A 25,099-nucleotide genomic window follows, 5' to 3' on the forward strand; every position below is an offset into this window, starting at 1 on the left:
CAATCTAAACTTCCTCTGGTGAGGCCATTTCCTTTTGTCCTATCTCCTGTTCCTTGGGAGCAGAGCCTGATCCCCACCTGGCTCTATCCTCCTGTCAGGGAGTTGTGCAGAGCCAGAAGGTCCCCCCTGAGCCTCCTTTTCTCCAGGCTGAGCCCCCCCAGCTCCCTCATCAGACTTGTGCTCCAGATCATTCCCCAGCTCTGTTCCCTTCTCTGCACATGCTCCAGCCCCTCAATGTCTTTCTTGTTGTGAGTATCCCAAAACTGACCCCAGGATTCGAGATGTGGCCATGGGGGTCACCTCAAGGCTTATTCTCCAGGCTTTTGGGATCATGCAGGCTGAGCATGACACTCAGGCTGTCAGTTTTCTTCAGTCTGGCCAGCCCTGCTGGGAAAATTGCTTCCACTGCCCATGGAATGGGATGGGTCTTCCTGAAATAAAGCTTCACTTCATGGGATGAAAAGGAGTTGTTTGTTACCCAGATTTTTGCAGCCTTTCCCTCTTCATAGGGATATTCATTATGTTCAGATCTCAGCACTCTCCAGTTGAATCTGACTGTCTCTTCACTCCCACACAATTGGAAGGAGTGACTTTTGTTAGCAAGGGCATTGGCAACACAGCTGGTTTCTCAAAGAATTATGGAAAAGCTGACAGTATCTAATGACAGCACAACACGTGTGCAAAATGATGCTCCCATTCCACTGTCCCGTTGCAAATGCCTAAGCTTTATATTCCTGTTGCCTCGCCTTACGGCAGCACTTCAGCGGCTCTTGGTTTGAAAACAAAAGAGGCAGCTCCATCTAGAGGTCTGTGACAAGGGAAGAAATCCTGGTTTCCATAGCTCTGCTCTTAGGAGTTTCTGTTGATGCAGTGCTGTTGTATGTGTTGATGTATACGTGGGAGTGCTTTCTCTCGTTCAGCGTGGCTTTGCCATCTGGTTTCTAAGTGTTTTATAAGTTCTAAGATTTTTGGAGCACGGTCTTTTAGAGCAATCCTGAGCTATTCTTATTTCCCCAGCTTACTCAGAGTGAGATGCAGCTCAGCAAGAGCATCCCTATGTGTAGTTTGCTGTCTGTGTGCAGAGTTTGGGAGAGAAATGGGATGGACAGGGAGGTCCTGAGCATTGTTTCTCCCTGATTCTTTACAGTCATCTGAGAATTTCTCAGTGCAATGTGTGAGAGAGGACTGTGCTCAAGCCTGCGCTGGTATTTTCTGGCTGAGTCCACACTCTGATCCCAAAGAAGGGAAGAGTACCACTGTGGGAACCCCCAGGGAGTGGGGATGGGGACATGCAGGTGACTTTTACTCATAGGTGTGCACCAACAGAAGTGTTAGTTTAAGTAATTAGGAATCTAACAGTCTGACTTAAAGGGTCCTTGGGATGGCATCTTCGTATCTCAGAGCTCTTGTGCTTCACTGAGATTTAAAAGATCTCAGTAAAAGTGCATACAGAGCTTTTTTTCTTCCTCTCAGTGATGATTAAAGCACAAACACAGAGATACATCCCCTGCATAGCATATTCCAGAGTGCAACCCTGCCACAGGACTGCAACCAAATGCTGGGGGTTGTGTTGGGGTTTGGTTCTGAACCAAAAGGAGAGTTCTTTGTAATGGACTGAAGAATAAAAATCAATATTCCTTAGACGGAATTCAAAGGTTAATAATGCCCAGTACCTCCTATGTGCTTCTTTTCCTTCTAATCATCCAGTCCAGGTAATTGTTCTCTTCTCCCTTTGAGCATCCTTCATCATCATTATATTTTCTACAGTGTACTCTCATCAGCATACTTTTAACACCATTATTTCTAACCCTTTCCTGCTGCCTTTTCAACTTCCATCTGTACTACAGGTATTAAAGATGACAGATCCTGTGGTTACTAGAAAAGAAATGTACAGATAAATAGAAATTATTGGTCAATGCCTGCATTTCAGTGGAACAGAGTTCAGCACTTGAGATGAAGAAAGAATAGGCAGTTCTTGGCAGATGGGACTTCGTTCTAATGAGAAAAAAAATTTATGAGAGACATAGCAGGAAACTGAAAGATCAGGCTCAGTCTTGACTGAAAAAAGAACTTTGAGGGCTTGCTGATCCTTTGCCAGTGTTAAAGGAATCAACTCAGTTAAATATTCTTAGCTAATATAATGAGTCTGCAGCATGTAGTCATAATAGCCCCGTAACATTAATACATTTATTTTTTTCTCCTCTTTAAGTCTTCTTACTGTTAAACAATGTCTGCTATTGTTTTAGCTCAGGTCATAGTTCAGTCTTTGGAGGACTTAAAAAATACAAAGTTGAATTATTCAAGAAAAGAACAACATCCTACTTCTTAAGGAATAATATTAATATTAGATAAACACTGCAGCGAGGAAGGACATCTTTAACAAGATCAGGTTGCTCAGAGCCCCATCCAACCTGACCTTGAATCTTTCCAGGGATGGGACATCCACAGCTTCTCTGTGCCAGTGTTTATCTGATACAAATCAACCCTCTTTTAGTTTAAAACCATTACTCTTATTGCAACAGGCTCTACTAAAATGTCTGTCCCCATCTGTCTTCCAAGCCCCCTTTAAGTACTAAAAAGTCTCCCTGGAGCCTTCTCTTCTCCAGGCTGAACACCCCCAACTCTCTCAGCTTTTCCTCACAGCAGAGGTGTTCCAGCCCTCTGAGCATCTTCATGGCCTCCTCTGGACCATGTCCAACAGTTCAGTGTCCTTCCCATGCTGGGGATCCCAGAGTTGGATGCAGTACTCCAGCTGGGCAGAGATTCTGGGGTCTCTTCATTGTTTGAACAGCCCTGCTGTTCCTCATGGAAAATCCTGGGATTTATTATGTTCTGAGCTGACCAGAAGCTGAAAGAGGCAGAGATGCTCTTTTATTCTACCCCATTTCCAAAAGGTAAAGAGAATGCACACACACCTGACGGTCTGGGGCCATTCCCAGCAAGCCTCTGCTGCTTAAAGGCACCATGTGCACATCCTTGGGCTTCTTAAGTACTTCTGAATTTCTTGTCCAACTGGTTCTGTTGCACAACACGTTAGCACGTGCTGGCTTGGGAAAGAGGGTAGGAAGGAAGTTGTTATCAGAAGCTGATAGGAGGGAAGCTGTATCCCAAGTGCCTTGTTTATAGGCAGGAGCAGATAAGCTGACTCATATCTCTGAGTCCCCAGCACTACAACATCCCCATGCTCATACCACGTGAGACACAGGCATGGGCATACACAAGAGGCTTTAACCCCTGCCCCAGGGATGATTGAAGCATTTTCTAATCCTTGGTTGTACAAACCAGCACAAACTTGAGCCTGTTAGCAAAATCTCCCACCTTTTTCCTCTCGATACTGGATCCATTGGCTGCCATAGCATCTGAATGGGCTTGCAGGTAGCACTGAGCTGCTGTAATTTGACCAAATTTGAACTCCATGCTTGTCCTCTGACTACTCTGTGTGTAGTCAAACCATGACAAGATCCCATTGCAGAGGCCAAACTGGAACAGGGTTGGTGAGGCATCTCCAATGCAATGCATTCAGATTCTGCACTGTGAATCACTTTATTTGGAGGAGTGTGACCTCTCCTCTTCAGAGAGTTAAGCACCACATGTGCCACCAATACCCTGTGCTGGTTGTGGCCCTATCTGACTGATCTAAGCCTTTAGTGAACAGGGTGGCTCACCTATACCACGTGTGCCTTTGTAGGAGAGAAGAACTTTAAAAGTACCATCAATAACTGCAGTGCAGTAGAAAAAGACCAATAGCTCAGAAATTGAGTTATTTCAATACCATTAAATGTACCCAACTCCACAGAGGGTAAAGCACAGTCATTTCACATATCTCTACCTCTGAAGTGCTGATAGTTCTCTTGCAACACCAGTCGGGTCTAGCACTGATTGGAGGGGGTCCGGAAGATCCTGTTCCCATAGAGCACTAACAATGCATTTCTGGGTGTCTCCTCCCTCATTTGTGTACCATGGCACTGCAGGTTGAAGAAAACTGCTCAGACTGCTCTATGAAAGCCACTTCCATGACAAGCTGCTGCCAGTCCTTCATGGCATTTTGACACTGGTGTTGTTTTTCCATTGCTTTGAACTGCAAAAATGTGAAAAAAGCAGAGCAAAAAGTGGATCAGGTGTCTTCAGCATTCAAAATGTGGAAGGGAATGTCTTTCATATCTTGGTAATACTGGGCAATATTGCTCATATGCAGGCATTTGCAAGATTGTGGCTCTAAGCTCATTTGTAGACCACATGGCCAGAAGAGAACTGTACAATTATCTGCACTAAATGTTAATGAGGGACAGATCGTATTCACCCCTGCTTGATGCATCAGTCCCCATGAAAAGGAAGTAAAAAGTATTTTTAAACTTGAATGTTGGATTTCAGTGAATTAGAATGAGAGAACCATGAATGAAGCAGATTTTCCAGCCTCCTATGTACACATTACTGTGTCTTTTACTTAAATCCCATTATTACATATGTGGGTGGAAGCTGCTGCCCAACAAAAATATACAGAAAAATCAGGAAAGCAGAGGGCACTGCAGATGCCTGGTGCCTCAGAGCTCTGTGGTTTAGAGGAGAGGTTTGTTGGGCTAGGAGTGGGGGGCTGGCATGCAAACTGAGTGTCCCCATGGATGCCTTGAACCCATTTCTGAGCGTGTCCGTCATGTTCGGGAATAAGTGAGAAACTAAATTATAAATAATAGAGCAAGACTGCTGGGAAAGAAATAAATCCCAGTAAACCAGAACAATCAGTTTGTTCTCCAGTGTTTCCTGTACAAGTAATAAAATCTAATAACTGAGTTGCTGTTAACAGTTAATGACCACTGCATTTGTTAATAGACCCAGACAAATGAGAGCAGTTTAATACAACAAACAGACCATTAGCTGTATTAATGGTTGGCTTGTAGGAGTTAGTGCTCTTATAAACTATATTCTGCAGTTTATAATACCAGCACTTTATAAAATGACCTGGTGTTTTCCAAAAAAAAAAAAAAATAATAAGGATCAGGTGAACTGCAATTTAGTAGTGGAAAATCAGTATGCATGGCAACTAGGAAAAGCTGATATTAGGCTACAATCTCTTTTTCTGTTTTGCACTGGAATAAATCAGGATCAACAGCAAACATACAAACCAGGGCTGATTCTTGTATATCTTAAATGAGTGGCAGCTTTGCTTTTGACTTCAGTGCATTGTGCATTGATCCTGTAATTATTATCATTAGAGAGGAATTTGATCTTTCTTTTTTTTTTTTTTCCCCCCTAGACCACAAATGATTCCACATATGGGATATTCAGTCTTTAGAAGCTGTCATTGTTTAAAGCTTTAACAAGCAGTCTTATAGAAAGAACTATAAAAGGGAAGTGGTATAAATAGACTAAAATTAATAGAGGAACAAAATAGAGTTTGTTCCTGCTTTAATTTCCTCTACAGTTCTCTTAATTTTTGTATTTTTTATAGTGTATTTAGCTGCAGTTTGAGTTACAAGAAGTGTCACTGGCATTTTTTGCAGTGGTAGTTGTGAAAGTTTTCCCATCACTTTACAGACTCATAGCTGAATGCGACCAGGGTCTGGTAGAAATTTGAAGTGGAGCAACTTAAGCCTTTGCCCTTAACTTGCCAAACGAGGATGATACTAAATTATTACAGAGTTATAGGTTACTGGAGAAAGGAATAATGCACACTTTGGTAAAAAAAAGAAATGGAAATTTTTACAGGGTACATGAATGGGCTCTAATCTGTGTGTATCTGTAGTGTGAGATGAGGCCAGGCTTAAATCACAATATTACAACAGGACTTGGCCAAGCTCTTTGGCTTTGTTTGTGGAGCTGAACTGCAAGTTTTTCAGACAGATTCCCAAAAACATAAGAGAGAAGTTGCATAAACTCATCCTTAAGGTTTCTGTGACCTGAAGGAAGAATGCAGAAGCAAACTCAGAGAGTTGTTCCCATCTTTGACCATTCACCCACCTGCAGGAAGTGGTGCCTAAGCCAGTCTAAAAAGATGTCACTCCTCAGTTTTTTTACTTAGGTATGGAAATTACAGTCCAGAGGAACACAATAAGCTCACTTTATCCCTCCTAGATTCATCATACCTCAGCCACGCTGTTCCATGTCCTTCCTGTTGATTCCTCTCAGGTGGCAATTTGTGGTTCAAGAAGTTTTTTGGGCCAAGGTTTATCTCATGGTCAGTAACCACTATTAAGTCTATCTTCCATTAACACCTAGTCCTAACCTGTATAAGGCTGTTTATATTTCTGGCCTCCATTTTTTGCAACAAACTGCAAATTATAACTATGCATCCTGTGAAAAGGCATTTGCTTCTTATGTTTTAAACGTCTGACCTCAACACAACTGCAACTGTCCCTTAGATCTTGGCTGGGAAAGACTGAAAAATCCTTTCCCATTCATACAGCCCATGTGGTTTATGACTGTACAGATCTTGCTCATATTTTCCTTTTCATTCATTCCTTCCTAGACTTAGAAATATTAAGCTAGGCAATCTCTTTCCCTTCACAAACATTTTTTGTGCCTTTCATCACCTTTGTCATCTTCTTCTGTGCCTTTCCTAGTTCTATTCTGCATTTTTTGAGATGGAGGGACCAGCAGGCTTGCACACTATAAATGGTATGAGTGTGTCATTTATACAGTGCCTGAGTGACGTTTTGGCATTGCTGTCAGTTCTTTCTAACAATTAATCTATTTGTCTTTTTGATTGTTGGTGAGCTCTAAGCAGTTTATTTTTTTCCAGGGGGTTCTCCACCACTACACTAAAACCTCCTAGAGTGGCAGGTTAATAAGATTGCCTGTAACCTGGTTTGTTTATCCTGTAATTTATCCATAATTCAGATTGCACTGCCTCATCTCCTTTGTTTTCTATTTGTTGCCACTGCATGTCTCCCACCACTCTGCTGCTCAGGCACATCAGGAGATCTGTTCACTCTTCTCAGTGGGTTCCTTGAACAGCTCTGTGTCATGGGCTGACTGCTTGGCCATCCAGCCTGGCAGGAAGCAATGGGAAGAGCTCAGCCTCCCTGAACACCCGAGGGCACAGAATGAATCACCCTGCCATGCCTGGAGCCTGGTCTCTGAGGTACTGCTGAGGAAGGGAAGAGAATCCATGCTCCTGCAGACCTGACTGGCACCCAGAGCTGTGCAAGGAGGATCAATGCAGCCATCACCAGATGGTGCTGCTGCATTCAGCCTTGCAAGGTCATTGTGTGCAGGGATGTTTTGATTCTTGGAAGAAAATACTGAACTGGGGATGTTTTTCCACTGCATGGATGTCTGGAGAGTAGGCAGGGTATGTTCTGACTTCATATCACTGCTCAGTTCTCTTTGAGAACAGGACATTTGGGCTTTGGCTGGGAGTTCAGAATAGGGGTGTGTTCAGATGCTGTTTGAGATGATCTGTTCCAGACTGGTTTGAGTGGATAAACAAAATTAATTAGATTCACATCATATGAGTCCACAGGATTGGTTTTTTCCTCCAGCAGAAAACTGGCTCGCAATGCTGCTCACCAGAAATACTTACAACTATGGCTCACCTGCTTTTTTCCATGAGTTTTACAATACTTGCTGTTTTTTTCTTTTTTGAAGTCTGGGTGGAGGAATCACATTATCACATGAGATTCCAATGAACCACTGTATAGAAAAAGTTCTTTAAGTCCTCATTCCTATTGCTATTACAGATGAAACTTCAGCAGGGCAAAGTACTTCACCCTGTGTGATTAAGCAGAGGAAATGCCACTGTCTGAGCTTTTAACCAGCAGATTTTTATCTTCTCCCTGTTTCTGCCAGTAAATATGTGAGCCAGCCATTACTTCTAACAAGTAATGCTTGGGATGACTTTCATCTCTGCCTGTTCAGAAACCTGAGGAAAAGGTAAAGGAAATTTTGATGGTATTACAGCAGTCTGTGATTGTAATTCATGTTTATCTGTTAACTATAGTGTTCCACCTCCAAACACTCTTCACTGCTATTGCACTGAGCCTTTTGAAGGGCTCTAAGCAAGGTAAAATCTGTATTTGATGATTTGGAATTTAGAGAGGGAGTGCTCCAGCCTTTCAAAGGCCTTCAGCCTTATCCTCTGGGCACTCATGCTGGGTGCTTTAGTCTGTCTTTAAACTTTAAACTTTGTCTGCAGCCATTAGCGAGTTCTGGTGAAGTCTTCTAAGAACTCTGGGTTGCCCATGATGGGCAGTATGGATTCTACCCTGGCTTCATGGGACAGCTCATAACTAGGAAGGACAGAAGTGATAAAAGTAGAAAATGACAGATACTGATCCTCTTGAAAAAGTGAATGATGGACTTTTTTATTTTATGGTGTCATGAAAGAAGAAATGGTGAATCCAGACATGAAAGCAGTAGCAGATATACAGCTGGTAAAGAGAAATATTTATTTCTGACCAGCTCACTGCTGTGGGATACCGGAATCCAAGAAGGTACGAAGATTAAAACCAGGGAAAATAAACTCGCCTAGAATGATCACAGCTAATTTCAGAAGGAACATCAACACAAAAATCCTAAATCTTCAAGTCTTTTATGAGAACGGAGTACTCTGTGTTTACTTGGCTGTACCTGCTGTTAAAAGATCTGGAGCTGGTCACTCCTGGAAACAAAATCCCAGAAACTGGGGTGGCAATTCGTAAGACTAAGCCTGTATTCCTCCTGAGGATGAGCTGTCCTTACCAAGTTCAAAAAAATCTTAAACACTTCTCTTTTCCAGTTAATAGTGACAGATCAAGGAACTTAAAAGCCCTGAAAGGAGACCTGTCAGAAGTCTGATTTAAGAGTCTACAAATTTTTCTGGCAGAACAGTTGGTTCCATGTGAGGAGTGATCACATTACTGAACCTGTTCCACCTGCTCTCTCCAGAGGAGGCAATCAGAGACAACCTGCTTTGTCTGAGGCTTGGAAGAAACCTTGGCTTGGTGCTCCTGCAAAACTTGGGAGTTCTAGAAGAAGAAAACAACGTGGAAAAGGGGGCAAAGGAGGAAAGGGGTGAGGAAAAAACAGAAGCAGTCTGCTAGGGAAGGTGAAAGACGGCAGAGCTGAAGGTGAGAGGAGAGGTCTGGAAAAGTAAAGGAAAAAAAAAGAAAGAAACATACCAAAAAAAGGCTGCAAACTGTCAGCCAGTCTTGGCACCATCCAGCTGTGGTGGGGTCACTCAAAGGACCGCATCTTAGGGAGTGCAACCTAATTCAGATGATGTCGGCTAAGCAGTGCCACCGGGAAGGCAGGATTTCATTGTTCCCTACCCAGTTCACACCGCTTTCCTGTGAAATCTGCAAAGCAATTAAAACTAATTAAATTCCGACTTTATTAAGTGCGATCAAACCCCCGAAGAAATCCACCCTAAAACCAACCCTGCAAGCCGAATGCCAGGCACGTTAATCAGCTTCAATTAACCCCCAAACGGCGGAGTTGTTACAATACGGCAAAGCCAACACATCCTTATGTTCTCCGCGCACGTTCTCCCGGCTGAGCGATGCGGGGAGGCGCCGGTTGTCACGGACGAGGTGCGGGCGGCGGAGGCAGCGATGCTCTGGGTCGCGTGTTCGAGGGGCCGCAGGTCCGAGCGGCGGGTGCAGCCCCAGAACCGCTGAACAGGGGCTTGGAGCCCCTCCGGGGTGTCTCGGAGCTTGCCCCGGCGCTGTGTCCCCGCCGCGCTTCCCGGGGCCGGGCAGCGGCCGCTCCTCGCCCCGCGCCGGGGGCTCGGGGCCGCGCCTCGGCTGCAGCGGGACGGGCAGAGCCGAGCGCTCGCCCGCCCATCCCCGCCCTCGCAGCGCGGGTTCGCGGCTCCTCCCCGCCCGCGCCCCACGCCCAGGTGTCCCCGAGCCGAATCGCGCCGCTCCCCGCAGCAGGAGCAGCCCGGCCCGGGCGGCGGAGCGGCGGCGGCGGCGGCGGCGGGGGGCGGGCGGGGCGCGGCGGTTCCGGAGCCCCGGCAGAGCCCGGGGGCGGGCGCGGTGCCGCCGCCCGGCCCCCTGAGGAGGCGCGGCGGGGCTGCGCCGGCCCGGCAGGAGAGGCTGGGTGCCTCTCCCGGCGGGAGCGGGTTCTGGCTCTCCTCCCGGCTCCCCGGCGCCCCGGGGGCGCGGCCATGTCCGGAGCCATGAAGTTCAGCGGGTACCTGAAGGTGCGGATCGGGGAGGCGGTGGGGCTGCAGCCCACCCGCTGGTCCCTCCGGCACTCGCTCTTCCGCAAGGGCTACCAGCTCCTGGATCCCTATGTCACCGTCAGCGTGGACCAGGTGCGCGTCGGGCAGACCAGCACCAAGCAGAAGACCAACAAACCCACCTACAACGAGGAGTTCTCGGCCACGGTCACCGACGGCCATCAGATCGAGCTCTCCGTCTTCCACGACACCCCCATCGGCTACGATGACTTCGTGGCCAACTGCACCTTGCACTTCCAAGATCTGCTGCGCTCCGCCGCCCCCAGCGACACCTTCGAGGGCTGGGTGAGTACCCGTCCGGAGGAGAAGCCGGAGCAGAGCTCCTCTGGGAATGAATGAAGGGCACTCGTGGAGCCGGGGCTTGTCCTTGCATGCCTGTGCCGCAGACACGCAGCCCGGTGTGTGTCTGCAGGTACACAGGTGTGTTCTTTCATGCATCTCTTTGTGCCCCTCTGCCTCACGTTTGCTCACGCTGCTGTTCCTTAGGGACCCTAAGGACAGAAAGCCTCAGCTGTGGTAGCTTGAGGGTGAAGACGCTTTAGTGGAGGTCTGTGAAGTCTCTCTTCCTCTTTGTAGACGAGCAGAGAGAAGACCTGTAATACATAACTTGCAAACTACACCAGCAAATTCACACAAAGGTGCCCCTTTTCTCCTTCTGCTCAGCACACAGAGGTGCACTTGGAGACTTGGTTACCTGGGTTGGATGTGTTTCTGCCCAGCTCTACACATGCTTGCACAATAGTTTGATGTGTGCATGAGGATTTCTTTGACTTCTTAGCAGAATGACAGGACTAGTCTTGTGTCTGTTACATACACCACTGCTCTGGGTCTATGCAGTTTCACTCTGAACTAATTCTAGGTTATTTCCAGGTAAATGTCACTTGTATGCAGCCTAGAAAACCTCATTTATGGCTTAGTCTCAATGGTGAGAGAAACAGTACAGGCTCTAAAGTTGTGCCTTTGCTTCCAGTCTTGTAAAGGAGGAGGGGATGATTGCTTTGATCCAGACAGTAGTTTGCTGTTAAGAGTTAGGTTAATAAAAAAAGGCACTTATTCTGAGGAGAGAACATGCAGAACAGTTGAGAACGTTCAAGGCTGTGATGGGTATAAAGTTTTTGAGGCCAAGAAGTTCAGGATATGCGGTCAGATAACCACCACAATAAAATCAGACGTTGAGGAAGGAGAGCTGACAGTGTAGAGAACAGATAGACATCTTGATCCTATCACGGGGGAGAATGCTGGGGCTTTCTGCTCTCAGGCAGTGTCTGTGGCTGAGGTGTGATGTTACACCTTTGGGGTGATTACCGAGAATGATTAATAAATGTATATTGGGGCAATTTTACTTAGGTACCTTATGGATAGGCGTGAGGGTCATGCAGTGAAGGTGTTCTCTCTCAGACAGTCCCTGATGCCATTTTTGTGTCAGACAGAAGGGTCCAAGCCACTCTCCAAAACCTTGGCTGAGGTGTTGCTCCTGACAGCCCAGCCAGAGCTGAGGTCATGGGGTTTTCCTGGTAGATGCATGCCCAGCTTCCCAGGCTACCTGTCCCCCTGGAAAGAATCTGCTCCTGGGATTTGTGCTAAACCAGTTTCGAATACAGAACAGACCCCTATAGGCAAGGCAAAGGAGTGAGCTCGGGATAGAGCACTGGCTTTTTTTGAGGGTTTTCCTGGTGTTTGAATTGCTGGGGATGTTTGCTTTTGAGAAAGGCCCTATCCTCTTGGGAGGCTGGAGTCGTGGTCACACTGGAGCTGGCTACATGTGGGATGGGACTGCTCTTCTGGAAAGGTGGTGGCCTTATTTACATGACTAAAATACCTGTCATAGTACTGCTGCTGGTGGGGATGCACGTACATTTCTTTCATTTAGTCCATCCTGCAGTGCTGATTTTTAGGGCAGATGCAGTCTGTGGCCTGAAATACTCATCTGGTCTTTGGTGAGGAAGAAGTTTCTAATCCTTGCAGGATAGACATGTGTTTTATGAACTCCTGTACCTGTGGGCTGATGGGTGCAGTGGGGGTGGGAAATCACTGAATTCTTTTAACTAGACTGATGTAAACTGATGTTGTATCTGGGCATGTAGACAGAGGCTAAGAGCTGCTGCTCTCCCTTGAAATTAATGTCTAAAACTTATAGCTGGGGTGGATTTAGTGGGGAATGAGCAAATGTTTGTCTTCTCTTGCCTTTCTCTCTCTCTTCCCTTCTGATTTGCTTTGTTAGCATCTCGCATAGCGTGCAGCCTGGATCACATGATGACAGGGAACAGCATCTTGCCCTGATAATTTAATATGTCTTGATAAATCCAGCAAGGCTGTCACGGGAGTTTGTGTAATCAGAAGGATAGGAAATGCTGGTTTGTACTAACCCAAGGTCCATGAACTGCTGGCACAATGCAAAACAGCACAGGGACATGTAGATGATTTGTAACACCTCTACTCTGAAATCCTTCTTTTCTCTCCTTTTTCCATCCCCAAAACAAAAGCACAGATACGCAAGTAAGGAATGAATCGAGTAAGAGGAAAATCGATGAATCCTCCTAAGTTTAATCTGTCTTATGCTTACTTGGCTGTGCACAGTTTTTCGTTTTGATTTGAAATAGAACTTTTATGTTCGCTTTTCAGAGACAGGGAAAACAGTATTTTGGTAAACTCCAAATGAATGATAACAGGCAAACACGTCAGGGCAGTTGGCTGCCTCAGGAATTACCTGTCACGGTCTTGGTGTCAGCTCTCAGGCTCATGTTGCTCTGTTTATAAACATGGATTTTCTCCCGCTGACAAAAAAAAAAAAAAAGTGATTAGTTGTAACATTGGTCAGCACCTTTTGTGAGAACTGTAGGAAGTTTCAGCGAGAGGCAAGGAGGAGCAGTTGGTGTGTAAGAGTTGGTGCTTCCCAGATGACTTGCAGGTACATCACTGCAATTATGACCCCGAACACTTAGGGAGATGAGTAAGTGTATGGACATGAGCTGTCTCATCAGTAATGCTTATACACCTGAGTCATCCCACTGGGTGCTGGGACAGAGTTCTCTGTTCATGGTTTGCTTTAAAATTTGTGTTTCAGAGACTTCAAAACTGACCCTTTTCCTTCTAACCATTTTGGTTGTGTTCTGAAGTCTTTCTAGTAACGACATTAGCGTGGTCTGGATATCTTCTAATTTGCGTATAAGTTGTTAAACACATTTGACTAATTTTCCACAGATCACATTTCTAAGAGCTTATTAACTTCAAGATCCTTCTTGCTGTTTCCCTTTCCTTATATTTACTTGTCAGGTTTCAGCACAGGAGTTTTCATTAACATTGTCAATTAAATGCCATTTTGCCTTCAGCATTCTTTAATGCAGTCAAAGCTGAGAGCGATCTCTCTGGTGCCATGTTCTGTCTCTGGTAGGCATTTGCCTGTGTGGGTGTGAGATTGTGCAAACCTGAATTGTTTTACACAGGTGCGCATGACCAGGTGCAGGGCAGGAGGGAACTGAGCTGGCTGCTCTCTGAAGCTGTTTGCTGTGATTTACATCAGGGCTGAAACTTGCCTCTTAAAAGCATTTAATTCTGCACTAGCCTGTGCTAGGATCTTTTTACTTGGCATATGCACCTTTAAAGGTATTATCGCCTGTCTGACTGTCTCTGAGTGCAGTATAGAAAGCTGTCCTATATCAGTGAAACAAATGGAGTGCTCAGTGTAGCTGAAATGGGAGATGTTTACAATACATAGGATTATTCCTATGAGTTTTTTGTAGTAGCTGAAGTAATTTTTAACCTTGGGGAAACACTCTTTACAGATACTGAATGGCATTGTTACAAGGGAATTATTTAACCACAGTTGTAAAAATTGTTAGTCCCTGGGTGGAGATGCCATAATTTCTAAGACTTTAACAAGGAGTAGAAATTTAAACTTTGATCTTGAATAGCAAATCATCAGAGTACACTGAAGGAAATCACATAACAGATGGGCTATAAGATTAATGAGCTGGTCGCAACTTCCTGATGAGTTTGTTACCATTTGCTTGTGTGCAGGAAGAGATTAAAACAAATAATTCTTGTGCGTTCCTTCACTTCAGCTCTTTTGCCTGTATCCTTCCCTATGATTTTTTTCTTTTTTGAGGCAGAAATAATTGTATTTTACCCATGCTTATATACAACTGTATTTGTTGAATGTTAAGTTGAAGATTTAAAAGATAAGTCAATTTCTCTCCAGAGCATCCTGACTGTGGCAGAGAGCCAGGGTGCTGCAGGTCAAGTATGATATGGTTGCTGCTTCTTTTGACTCCTGCTTGGCTGCAAGTTCTCCAGGTGGGCGAAAGTTGCTTCAGGAAGCCAAAATACTTTATAACTCTTGACAGAGGATTTTATGGTGCAGTATTTTGTGTCTGCCCAACTGTAGAGATGGGTTGCAGCTTGCAGAGCTGAAATAAGTGGTGTCTCCTTCCACAGGGCAGGAGCAGGCTGAGATAAAGAGCAAGAGTTATCTGTACATTTGACTTCTGTTTCCATGCACATGACAGTGGTGTACGTAGTGCAGATCTCTGATCTGCGTGAAGGTCACACTGCATATTAGTTAGACTTGTGTAAAATGAGTTCTTTCCCTAACTTTTTGGAAGCTTTAAGTTGTTTCAGTGATTGTTATTGCTGATATGCAGTTATTATGTTGAATAGGACTTGCAGAGAGAAACACCCACTGCAGAAGGCAAGATGAGTTTGAAAGCTACCGGGATTTCAGCTTTTCTTTCTTTCCTTTAGTTGTCCTTTGGCCCTACGAACAGACCCCTCAAAATGCCAACGGAGTCTGATGCACCACGGCTGCCTGAGAGTGCCCTGTGGCCTGAAGCAAAGGCTGTAATAAGTAAGGGAAAAATTGTTGCTATTTGTCAGGTGTTTAATAGTCTGTGGGGGTGTGATGCTAAAAACAGTTGTTCTCATTGAGGCAGATGAGAAGCTGACTGTCACAAAGAGCTGCACACATACTGCCCTGTTCCAGCATCAGAAGTGGAGCTAAGCTGTTTCTTGCTCCTCCCCAATAAATGGCCTGTCTGGCAACTGTCAGAATCCTTGGAGAACATAGGCACTTTGCTTGAGAGTGTGTTTGGCTGGGAAGATTTGACCAAAGTATGAGAAGAGCCAGTTTCCAGTGCTTGGTGTCAGTAGGGGTGCATGGGACTGGAGTTCATGTCCTGGCTTTGAACTGAGTACAGCAAGATGTGGGTTTGGCTCTCAAGGTTTTCTGGAGTTGTAATGGGGCAGCCATATGGGCAGTGAAGTGACAGTGTTCCCGTCCTCTCAAAGACATTGTCACTGCATTCACTTGGGGCTGGGGCTGAGGAAGAGAGTTCTGTGCATCTGTGCATTCATCTGTCTTAATCTCTTCCTGCACACGAGCAAATGGTAACAAACTTAACAGGGGCAGAGCCAGAATTCTGGGAATGCAGGATGAAGCAGGACAGAGTGCAGGCAATCAGGTGCTGCAGTGACCTTGCTACCAAGTGCAGTGGCAATCACCTCAAGGTGACTGGAATGATGTACTGGAGTCCTGCATCCATGCCTGGGGCCCTCAATAAAAGAAGAACATGGACTTTTTGGAGGGAGTCCAGAAGAGGCCATGAAGATGCTCAAAGGGCTGGAGCACCTCTGCTATGAGGACAGGCTGAGAGAGTTGGGGTTTTTCAGCTTGGAGAAGGCCAAAGGGAGGCCTCATAGCACCTTACAGTACCTAAAGGGGCTAAACTAGACCTGGAGAAGGATTTTTGACAAAGAGACAGCAAAAGGTTAATGGCTTTTAACTGACAGAGGAGAGATTTAGATTGGATATAAGGAGGAAGTTTTTTACAGTGAGGGTGGCACAGGTTACCCACAGAAGCTGTAGATGCCCCATCCTGGGCAGTGTTCAAGACCAGGTTGGATTGGGCTTGGAGCAACCTGGTCTGGTGGAAGATGTCCCTGTGCATGGCATGGGATGTGGAATGAGGTGGTCTTTAAGGTCCCTTCTAACGCAAACTGTTCTGTGATTCTGTCAAGCCCTTGTTGATGTGGTTGGCTGGAGTGAGGGGCTGACTTTGATGCCAGGGGTACCTTTACATTCCTGCTGATGCTGTTGCTGCTGGATCAGTTGAAAGCCTTGGTTGGAGGGAGAAGAGGCAGCCAAGGGCTGATGCCCACGTTGCTTTTGGCAGTGTTGGTCGTGTTAGAAGCCCATGAGAGGGTGTTTGCAGACCTGAACCTGCAGCCTCGGGATTGCTCTTTGCAGAGAGGCTGTGAGGAGGAGAAGGGGGCAGCAGGGTGAGTGCAGCACAAGTGAGCCCAGCACCCCAGGAAGCTCTGTCCCCAGCTCTGCATCCCGCAGGCCTTGCCTCACCCTTTTGGTGGTTTATATTTAGCTTTTTGCACAGGTCTTTCAGTAAAGCACATTTCACCCAGGCTGTCAGAGGCTTTCTGTTTGGAATATTTTCTGAGTAATGATTTGGTTTCTGGCCATTTTGAGCTTATAGGCAATAAACTCTGCAGAATGGATCATCAAGGGGGCCATTTAAGCTATTGAAATGCTATTAGAAAGTCTACTGATTTACAGGGTAATTCAATATGAAAAACATATCCCTTACTGAAGTGAATAAGACTCCCACCCTTTCTTCACAAACTATCAAAGCTCCTTTCATGTTTTAGGCTTTAGCTATTGTGCTTTGTTAATACAATCAGGAAACTGGGGACCTTTTGTGTAACCATGGAGAAGAAGATGAGCAGAAGAGTTACCACATGAAATTAGTTACTGGCAGCTTTTATAAGGGCTCTGGATCAGCCATCGCACCTTCTTGCCTCCCAAATTTCATCCTATTTAGGCATGCAGTTAAGACATGTCAGACCATGCTGCAAGTTTAATTTCCTCTGGAGAGGATGAGCAGTCTTTGCTCGGATTGCTTGCTCCACCCCTGTGCTGTTTGTGGGGCCATGCAGTGACCCAGGCTGGAGTCCTGGCTAACTAACCTGGCGCCGTGTCCTGGTGGAGGTCACTGTGTGGTTGTTCTTCTCCCAAGCCATGCCCTTGTGCTGGTACAAGATCCCTGGCTGGTTGTGAGGGAAAGGCCTGCTTTGTAATAATAATATCAAAGATAAGAATTGTGTATCTAAAACAAAGCGCATCCTGAAGCGTCCAATTAACGTTGCTAAGCCACTTAGGGTAAGCCAGACAAACAACTGTATTTCTGCAGTGCCAATGATACTGTTTTATGCTTTGATATTGTGAGATGTTCTCATCACTTAGGGAGGTCAATTGCTGAGGAAACTGTCCTGCTATAATTTAAAGCCAGCACCACGAGCAGATGTAAGCCAGCTTTTTTCGCGTTAGTGTGATGCCGTGTGGGAACAAGCATCCCTCAGCAACTCCCATGCTCTTGATATTCAGCGTCTGTCCTGGGCCCAAGGTGATGGAAAAAATTGCTTTTTCACTGCCCCTGCAAGACCTTTTGTGCCCTTGTTGTGCTAGACCAGAGGCATCTAATCGATGTCCAGATCTATCCCGCAGGCTGCCAGAGCAGTCTGACCGGCTGATGGCCCTGCTCCCTGCACTGCTCTGTCCTGGGGCCCCTCCAGTGTGGGGCAGGTTGCAGGCAGAAAAGTCATTCTGGCAACTGCCAGGGGTTTTTTTTGGCTTTTGACTTCCTTGTGAGACCCACTGCATCTCCAGAAAGCCTCGTGCTCTCTAGCCCACCGGTGATCTGTGTCCTGATGGAGAGATGCAGCCCTCAAGGCAGAGATGGGATGCCTGTGTGCTGTCTGACAGATGGGTGTCATGCTCTGGGCTGTCTCCTCTGAGTGCCACATTGCAGAGCAATGAAGCCTAGCCTGGGAAAGATGGCAATCCTGGGCTGCAAAGCCACAGGGTGTTAGGGGTGTCAGGTCTAGGATAAGGTTTTCACTTGTCTGCTGGACCTCCGTGGCTCTGGATGGGAATTTTTGTGCTCCGGCATGTGATGTGGACCTGCCCTTCGGGTCAGCACAGCTCAGACTGCCCTAAAACCCAGCTGCTGTGGCTGTGCTTACCCAGGAGCTTTGCCAGGACAGAAAAATGTTGGCAGGGGAGGAAGGAGGGAAGGAGGTATGAATCTGTTAGATGACATTACATAAGGATTTTTTCTTGGTGTTCACCTGCCCAGTTTCATAAGTATTAAGTTTCATGAGTGTATTTGTATGGCTGTATTTGTATCAGTGATACAGTGGCAGCTCTCCAGACTCCTTCCAGGAGAGATCTTTCTGTGGAACAGGCAGGAGATGAAGTATTGGTGCAGAAACATGAGTTGGGCAGCTTTGGGAGCTTGAGAATGGTATTTAGGACTTAGTGGAATTTCTTTTTTTTTTTTTTTTTTTTTTTTAACTTTTTACTCCAATACAGATATTTCTATCAAAAGGAGGAAAATACATCCATTCAAGACACATTTCTAAATGTGTGGTTTGCTGTATGAATATTGCATGCTTGCTGTATGTTTAAAAAAATCAGTAAAATCATTTGCAGTGCGAAATCACCTAACAGATCAGTAGAGCCCAGTAATCTCTCAGAATGAGGGGACTGAGGGACAGGATGTGAGAAACAGGCTGTGTGTCTCTGCTGTCCCAGGACTTCACATCTAAAAGTAAGAATCACAGTGACAGATTGTCTGATGATGTGCATCCAAGGGCTGAGGAGAGGCTTTAGGTGGTAGCTCCATATCTGACATGGAGGTGTTTTTCTTGCCTTTCTCTCATATATTCTATGTCAGCCATTCTCGGAGACAGGGTTTTGACTTGCCAGCTGGTCTCATTTGGTGTGAAAACGCAGCTCACACCTCTCTACAGCACCTCTGGGTTCTAGCCCTCTCTTGCTCTTTGGCCTGCTCTGTGGTTTCTGTTTTGCCTTTGCTTGTTTCTGTTTTTCTTTAATTCCTTGTCATTAGTCTGCATTTTAGCATAGCACAGTCTTTCGCATTTTTTCTCATGAGTGCATTTAATTTTACTCTGTCATGTAAGCAAGACATCCCATGTAAATTAAAGTCTTCATGCACATGTCCACTTGCCTCATTTAGTATCTTAAACCTTCTATGATAGCAAAGTGGTCTTAGTTTGGGAATCCTTTTGTTATTTTTGGATAGAAAAATCTTTGCCATCATTCACAGTTTCATAGATGCTGTAGTAGGTTCAAGCAGGACCAGTTGTAGTGGTGCTGAGCGCTGTGGATGTGAGTCAGAGAGAGAAGTGCACTGTCAGAGGGATCATTTAGGATTGTGGCAGTTCTCTGGAGCTGGCTGGCTCCACAGTCAGGATAGGAAAGGGGATGACAGTTTCACTATGACAATAAAAGTCAGCATGGGATGTCTGTGCTCCAAAGTGCTTTTATCTGACAAAATAGTTGGCAAATCAGTGCTGTCGCTGATAGCATTGGAGCTGGCTTGTCCACATGTGGGTTAGTTCCTAGAGGAATTCTCTCCACCTAGACTGGTCAGTGTGTTCATCCCATGCTAAATGTATTCAGTTCTGGGCTTTGCTCCTTCAGAATAACAAAGGTTGTCTAAATCAGGAATGACTAATGAAAGACTAGCTTATTCTGTTTGAATTCCTCCTTTGTCCTGCATTTATTTTCTTGGTAAACAAGGACATATAGCTTGTTGGCCTTTTCCCCAGGGCTGAAGAGCAGAGGAAAAATAGAATTCCAAGTAGTGAAATTTGGGATTGATTCAGTGCATGTTTTGTTCTATCTCGTATCCTTCAATTCTTTTAAATTTTACATGCTTTAAATGTTACCCTCCCCTCACCTGTAAGCTGGCACACACATGGAGCTCTCCATACCTCACTTCTTTCTGGCATCAATTTTTAATAACATCAGTGTGAAAGTTGCCTTCTTCCTTTCTCACTTGTTTTTAAAAAGTTTGCCTGTCTCTTCTGTGAGATTCCTGGAGAACAGGAGCCTGGTGCTTGCGTCTGCTGTTGCTTGTCAGGTTTACGTCAGTGGATTCCCCATGGCTTCGATGGAGTTACGCTGCCAGCTTTGCACTGGCTAATTGGGAGAAGAACTGGACACGTTTCCTTCCTCCTCCTTGCATGCAACCAGAGTTGATAATGATGGCTGGGTTGTACATTATTTATGGGGCACAGCGAGTGCCCATGGTGCTCTGAGAAAGGAAGGAATTGGCTTCTGTCAATGAGTTTATTATCTGGGTTATTCACAGACTGAGGCATCTCACATTAATACATTCAATGAAAATTTATTCTCTAAGGCAGTTTGCTCCTGAGCCTGGAAGAAAATACAACCATGTGAGGAAAGTGCTCCCATGTGGTCCAAATCCAAGGTGGGATTTCTTGTCAAAGCTACTCATTGGAACACACTGTTAATACAAAAGCTACGGTGGTGTTGAGTGTGTAGGGTGAGCCTCCATCTCCTAACAGGGCTTGGTGGGAGTATTGCTGCTGATAATCAGTTTTCAGCACGGAGCCCCATGCTTACTGCTTCATTATGTGCTTACTCAGTAGCAGTAAAAAGTCCAGCTTTGGGTACTTCCCAAGTACAAGACTGGCTTGTGAGAGAGGATGATTTACTGGAGACTGTTGAAAATGACCCTGTGATCAGTTTCCTTTTTTAGAAGTTTCTGTCCCTTGTTTCTGCAAGGGACTCGTGATGTGGCAGCTAAGAAGAAATGCTGGTTTATGTAGTCTTCTTGAATGTAATGGGACGTACCTGTGGTCATTTAGTAGCTACTCTACAAGCAACTAAGCTGTTCTCACCTTAGGGTGGAGCAGAACTGGGTGGAAACCCAGCAGTGCCATCTTCCTCTCAAAAATTAGCCCCTGTTACAATAATCCTATCAATACCTAATGATAGGAACTAATTTTGACCACGCTTTCAAATAATTAGGTTTAGTAACATCTAGCCTGTCATGTCAATAAAGATGATATTTTTCCCTGTTTCCTTGATTCTAGAAAGGAACATGTTTCACTTTCTTCTTGCTGAATGGTTTATCAAAACCTAGATCATCAAATTCGTTTTGCTCATGTCCAAGAAAGGAGCAAGGTCTAGAGCTGTGCTAGTGAGCCCAGGCAGTGGGGCTTTATTCTTTCCCTTTGAGGGACAAAGAAGGTATGATGTAGACAAAATAAATGGTACAGGAATAGATAAAAGTTTCTTTGGTGCATTCCCACAGGTTGAGGCTGAGATCTCCAGCTCTACCTGAAGGACAGTGGAACCCCTCCCATATTTACTGTAGAGGAGCTGTCTCTGCAGGCCAAGACTCCCTGTATCCACATCCTTAGGGCTTGTCATCCTCTTGGAGTGACAGTGTTGAAATGAAGAGCAGACTCCTGGATTCTGGAGGCTCAGGAATAAATCTTCAAAAATTTGGGCTATGCTGCACATCCTCAGAGAATGATTTTCAGCCCCTTGTAGACAAAATAGGTTCGTGTGCTAGTATGAACCTTTCCATCTGGGGTAAGGTAATACTTGCAAAGTCACCCAGTCTAGGAAAGAGTTTTGTGTTTAAACATGGTGGAGCACTTTTTCAGCAGGCCTGTGACTTGTGGGCTCTGGCAGTTGGCCCAGGGCAGATCTAGGAGGGCAACCAGCAGGTTTTTGCCCTCCTCTGCCCCATGGGCAGTCGCTGTGCAGCAGGAGAGGTGGAGAGCTTCCTGCTTGTGTCTCTGCTTCTTGCCTACCCCATTTCACAGCTGAGCTTGCTGAAGAAACCAGCAGTCAAACATCAGACGAGTCCGTGTGGGGGGCTGTTAGCTGTGGTTTTGGAGTCGTGTGAAAGCAGCCGTCCATTGTGCTGCCTTTGCAGAGGAGTGGTGGCGGCCGGAAGAAGAGGCGGGGGCGGAATTTTGGGGCAGCTGGGGCCCTTAATCTGCTTTTGGTCAAAGCTTGATGCCAGGATGGTTTTTTCTTGTGTTTTGGTTAATGATTTATCAGTTCACGGAATCACAGAACGGTTTGGGTTGGAAGGGACCTTAAAGGTCATCCAAGTTCCACCCCCTGCCATGGGCAGGGACACCTTCCACCACACCAGGTTGCTCAAAACCCATCTAGTCTGGCCTTGGACACTTCCAGGGATGTGGCAGCCACAGCTTCTCTTGGCAACCTGTGCCAGGGCCTCACAGGGAAGAATTTCTTCCTAATCTCTAATATGCACCCTCCTTCATCTTAAACCATCATCAACCCTGTGCTTTCCCATCAGTTTCCGATGGCCACTGTTGGACACGTACCAAGCCCCTTCTGAGGTTACCTGTGCTCCACTGGAGGGGTTTTGGGAGCCGTGGCTGCTCCCCTCTCTCTCGGGTGTGAGTTGCTGTGTGTGGCTGCATATCTGCAGGAGAGCAGGATGTTCATGCTGTGGTGTAGAGCTGCCTGGGAACGCCTGCGTGCTGTGGCACAGACAGGACACGACACACACTCATTTCGGGTCTCGCTTGGCGCTGTGTGGAGCAGGGAGAAACCCTTTTGGCTGGTTATGTTCTTTCTGATTAGCACTATCTTGGTTAAAATTCTTCGAATTGAAAGCTTCAGAAGTTTGAGAAGAACCTGAGAACTGAGAGTTGAAGCCATATCTAAAATCACCACGTGGTTCATTTTAAAATTGTACGGTTCTGATTTTGTCCAGAGTAATACTGCAGGATCTGAGTGGATTTCTTCAAAGAGGAGCAAAGATCATTCAAGTTGTCACATGTTTTGGCATACTTGGATGTGATCTCGGAAGGTTTCTGGTGTGCCCTTTCAAGTTTGTCATTTCCCTTTGTCATGGAGAAAGCTGTGTCTGTGATTAATACGAGGTCACTGGTGTTATTTCTATATATAAATAAGCTTAGTGCAAAGAGACTTGCCTCAGCAATGCATATGCAGTACTCATTGTTTTTAAGCAATGCACTTCTTATTTTAGTAACATTTTTGAAGCGCCTGTTCCTGTTTTCAACATGAGCATTAGGTGAGAAAAGAGTAACTGAGCTTGCTGGTTTTAAACAGCCCTTGGTGTCCCTGTGCTTGGCTTCTGAAAGATTGCTCTGAAAACATCTTTGTGACCTCAAAAAAGCTCATCAACATTTTCTCAGTTTTGTGGTTCCTTTCTAGGTTGGCTAAACTGTCTCTTCATGTTAATAATCCTGGTCATAAGAAATTTCATTTGCAGAAAAATTTGCAGATCTCTCATCTCTGGAAGTGTTCAAGGCCAGGTTGGATGGGCCTTGGAGCAACCTGGTCTAGGTAAAGTATCCCTGTGTGTGGCAGGAGGGTAGGAATGAGATGGTCTTTAAGGTCCCTTCCAACCCAAACCATTCTATGATTCTATGAAATTTGGGTTTGTTGCTTTTGGGGTTTTTTTAATTACTTCAGCTGCACAAAAATGTTCTGTTTAAGTGCCTGATAATGTTTTTCACTGTTAACAGTAAGAAAAGGAATTTTTTTTTCTTTTGGCTATGTATATTTTAGCCAGTAAATGGGTAGTTGCAAAATTTTGTACACCTATAGCATTTCTTCTTAGTCCATCTCTGACAATATTAAGCAAGTGTTTCCACAGGAACAGTGCTCTTTAGAAAGGACAGTGTTGTGGCTTGCTTCAAAGCCACAGCCAGAACATGTAGGTGTTTGAAGAGTACCAGATCTTTCCATCTCTTGCTGTGAATTTTCCAGTGGGTCAGTACTTGTTCAGACTGTCTATCTCAGTATCTGAAACCACCCCCCTGTTTCATGTTGCTCTGTGTGGTAATGCCCTTGAAGCCTTTCAAACTCTGCTGGGCTGCAAGAGGAGTTTTTTAGAATCATGGAAAGTCACAATTTGTGGTGCAGCCAAGATCCAGTCAGCAGCTCCAGGTCAGGATCAATTGCTCAAGGCCAGGCTGGACAGGGCTCTGAGCAACCCATTCTAGTGGAAGGTGTCCCTGCCCATGGCAAGGGGTTGGAACTGGATGATCTTTAATGCCCTTTCCAAACAAAACTGTTTTATGATTTGTTTTATGGTTCCATCAAACTACTTGCTACGGTAATCTTATCTCGGGCTCTTTCAATATAATGTGTGTTAGGAGTTGAACGGTGTTAGGTGTTTTATTATCTTTCTTAGGGAACTGTGTTTGTACTATTTCCCTTCACTGAATGTGGATCAGTCATTAGAGGGACTGGATCTCTTTCATTTGCTTCCTGCCAAGGTGCTTGCTGAGAGGACAGGAGCTGAGTGGCTTCTTGGCTTTATATTACAAGGCTTGGTAAATCTTAAAGAAGGAAAGTGATTTGATTTTATTTTCAGCGGCGATAAACGCTGTCCAAGGGATTTCTATCCTCAGCTGGTGAGAGTTAAGGTATAAGACTAAAATTGATACGACTTTTCCCAGAGTGAATAAAATCTTGCTTTGTGAATTAAGGGAATGTGTCCCCCTTAGCAAGGGCTGTTTGTCAGCAGGAAGAGGAGCATAAGGTCCACATTAGCAGTGCCACCCAGATGGGGATGTGCTTTTCTCCAGCAGGGAATTTATACTTTAAACGCATTAGTGTGCTGGAGTTAAAAGCATGTGTGTTTGTATATAAAACACATGCAGCACTCTGGCACAGATAAAATGCCAGGCCTTCCATTCACAAAGAAGCTAAACATTTGTCAAGGAGGGAACATGACAGCAGTTGTCCTAAATATGACTGGCTTTGTAAGTGAGCCTGTCCTGCTCTTGGCTTACCTGGGGTTGCCGTGTGCTGGGGCTTGTGGCAATCCTCAGCAAAAGCTTTGTTTGAAGAGAAGAAGGTTTATCTGCAGCTTTGTGGGTGCTGTTGAGTTTTGAATGGGAAATGTGGTCAGCACCAAGTTATGTTTTCGATCGACCTGTGAGCAAAACCACTCCAGCCGTGTTCTGACCTTTTCCTCTACGTTCCCTTTCTGGGTGTCTCCACCCTCTGGTGTTTTTTAATCCAGGGTAAATCTTGGTCACGTTGGTTCCTCATCTTAAAACCACACTTTGGAAAGG

General features: G+C 45.4%; 1 protein-coding gene across 1 annotated transcript in view; it reads left to right on the forward strand.

Moving 5' to 3' along the window:
- The first annotated feature begins 9,966 nt into the window (after positions 1–9,966).
- Positions 9,967–25,099, forward strand: part of PRKCH (protein kinase C eta) — a 116,131-nt gene continuing 100,998 nt past the window's right edge. Inside the window, exon 1 of the mRNA XM_048305855.1 lies at positions 9,967–10,444. Coding sequence (XP_048161812.1) covers positions 10,085–10,444 — 360 coding nt within the window. The 5' untranslated portion in view covers positions 9,967–10,084. The remainder of the gene's footprint in view (positions 10,445–25,099) is intronic.

This window comes from Corvus hawaiiensis, chromosome 6 (genome assembly GCF_020740725.1).
Source record: "Corvus hawaiiensis isolate bCorHaw1 chromosome 6, bCorHaw1.pri.cur, whole genome shotgun sequence".
NCBI lineage: Eukaryota > Metazoa > Chordata > Aves > Passeriformes > Corvidae > Corvus > Corvus hawaiiensis.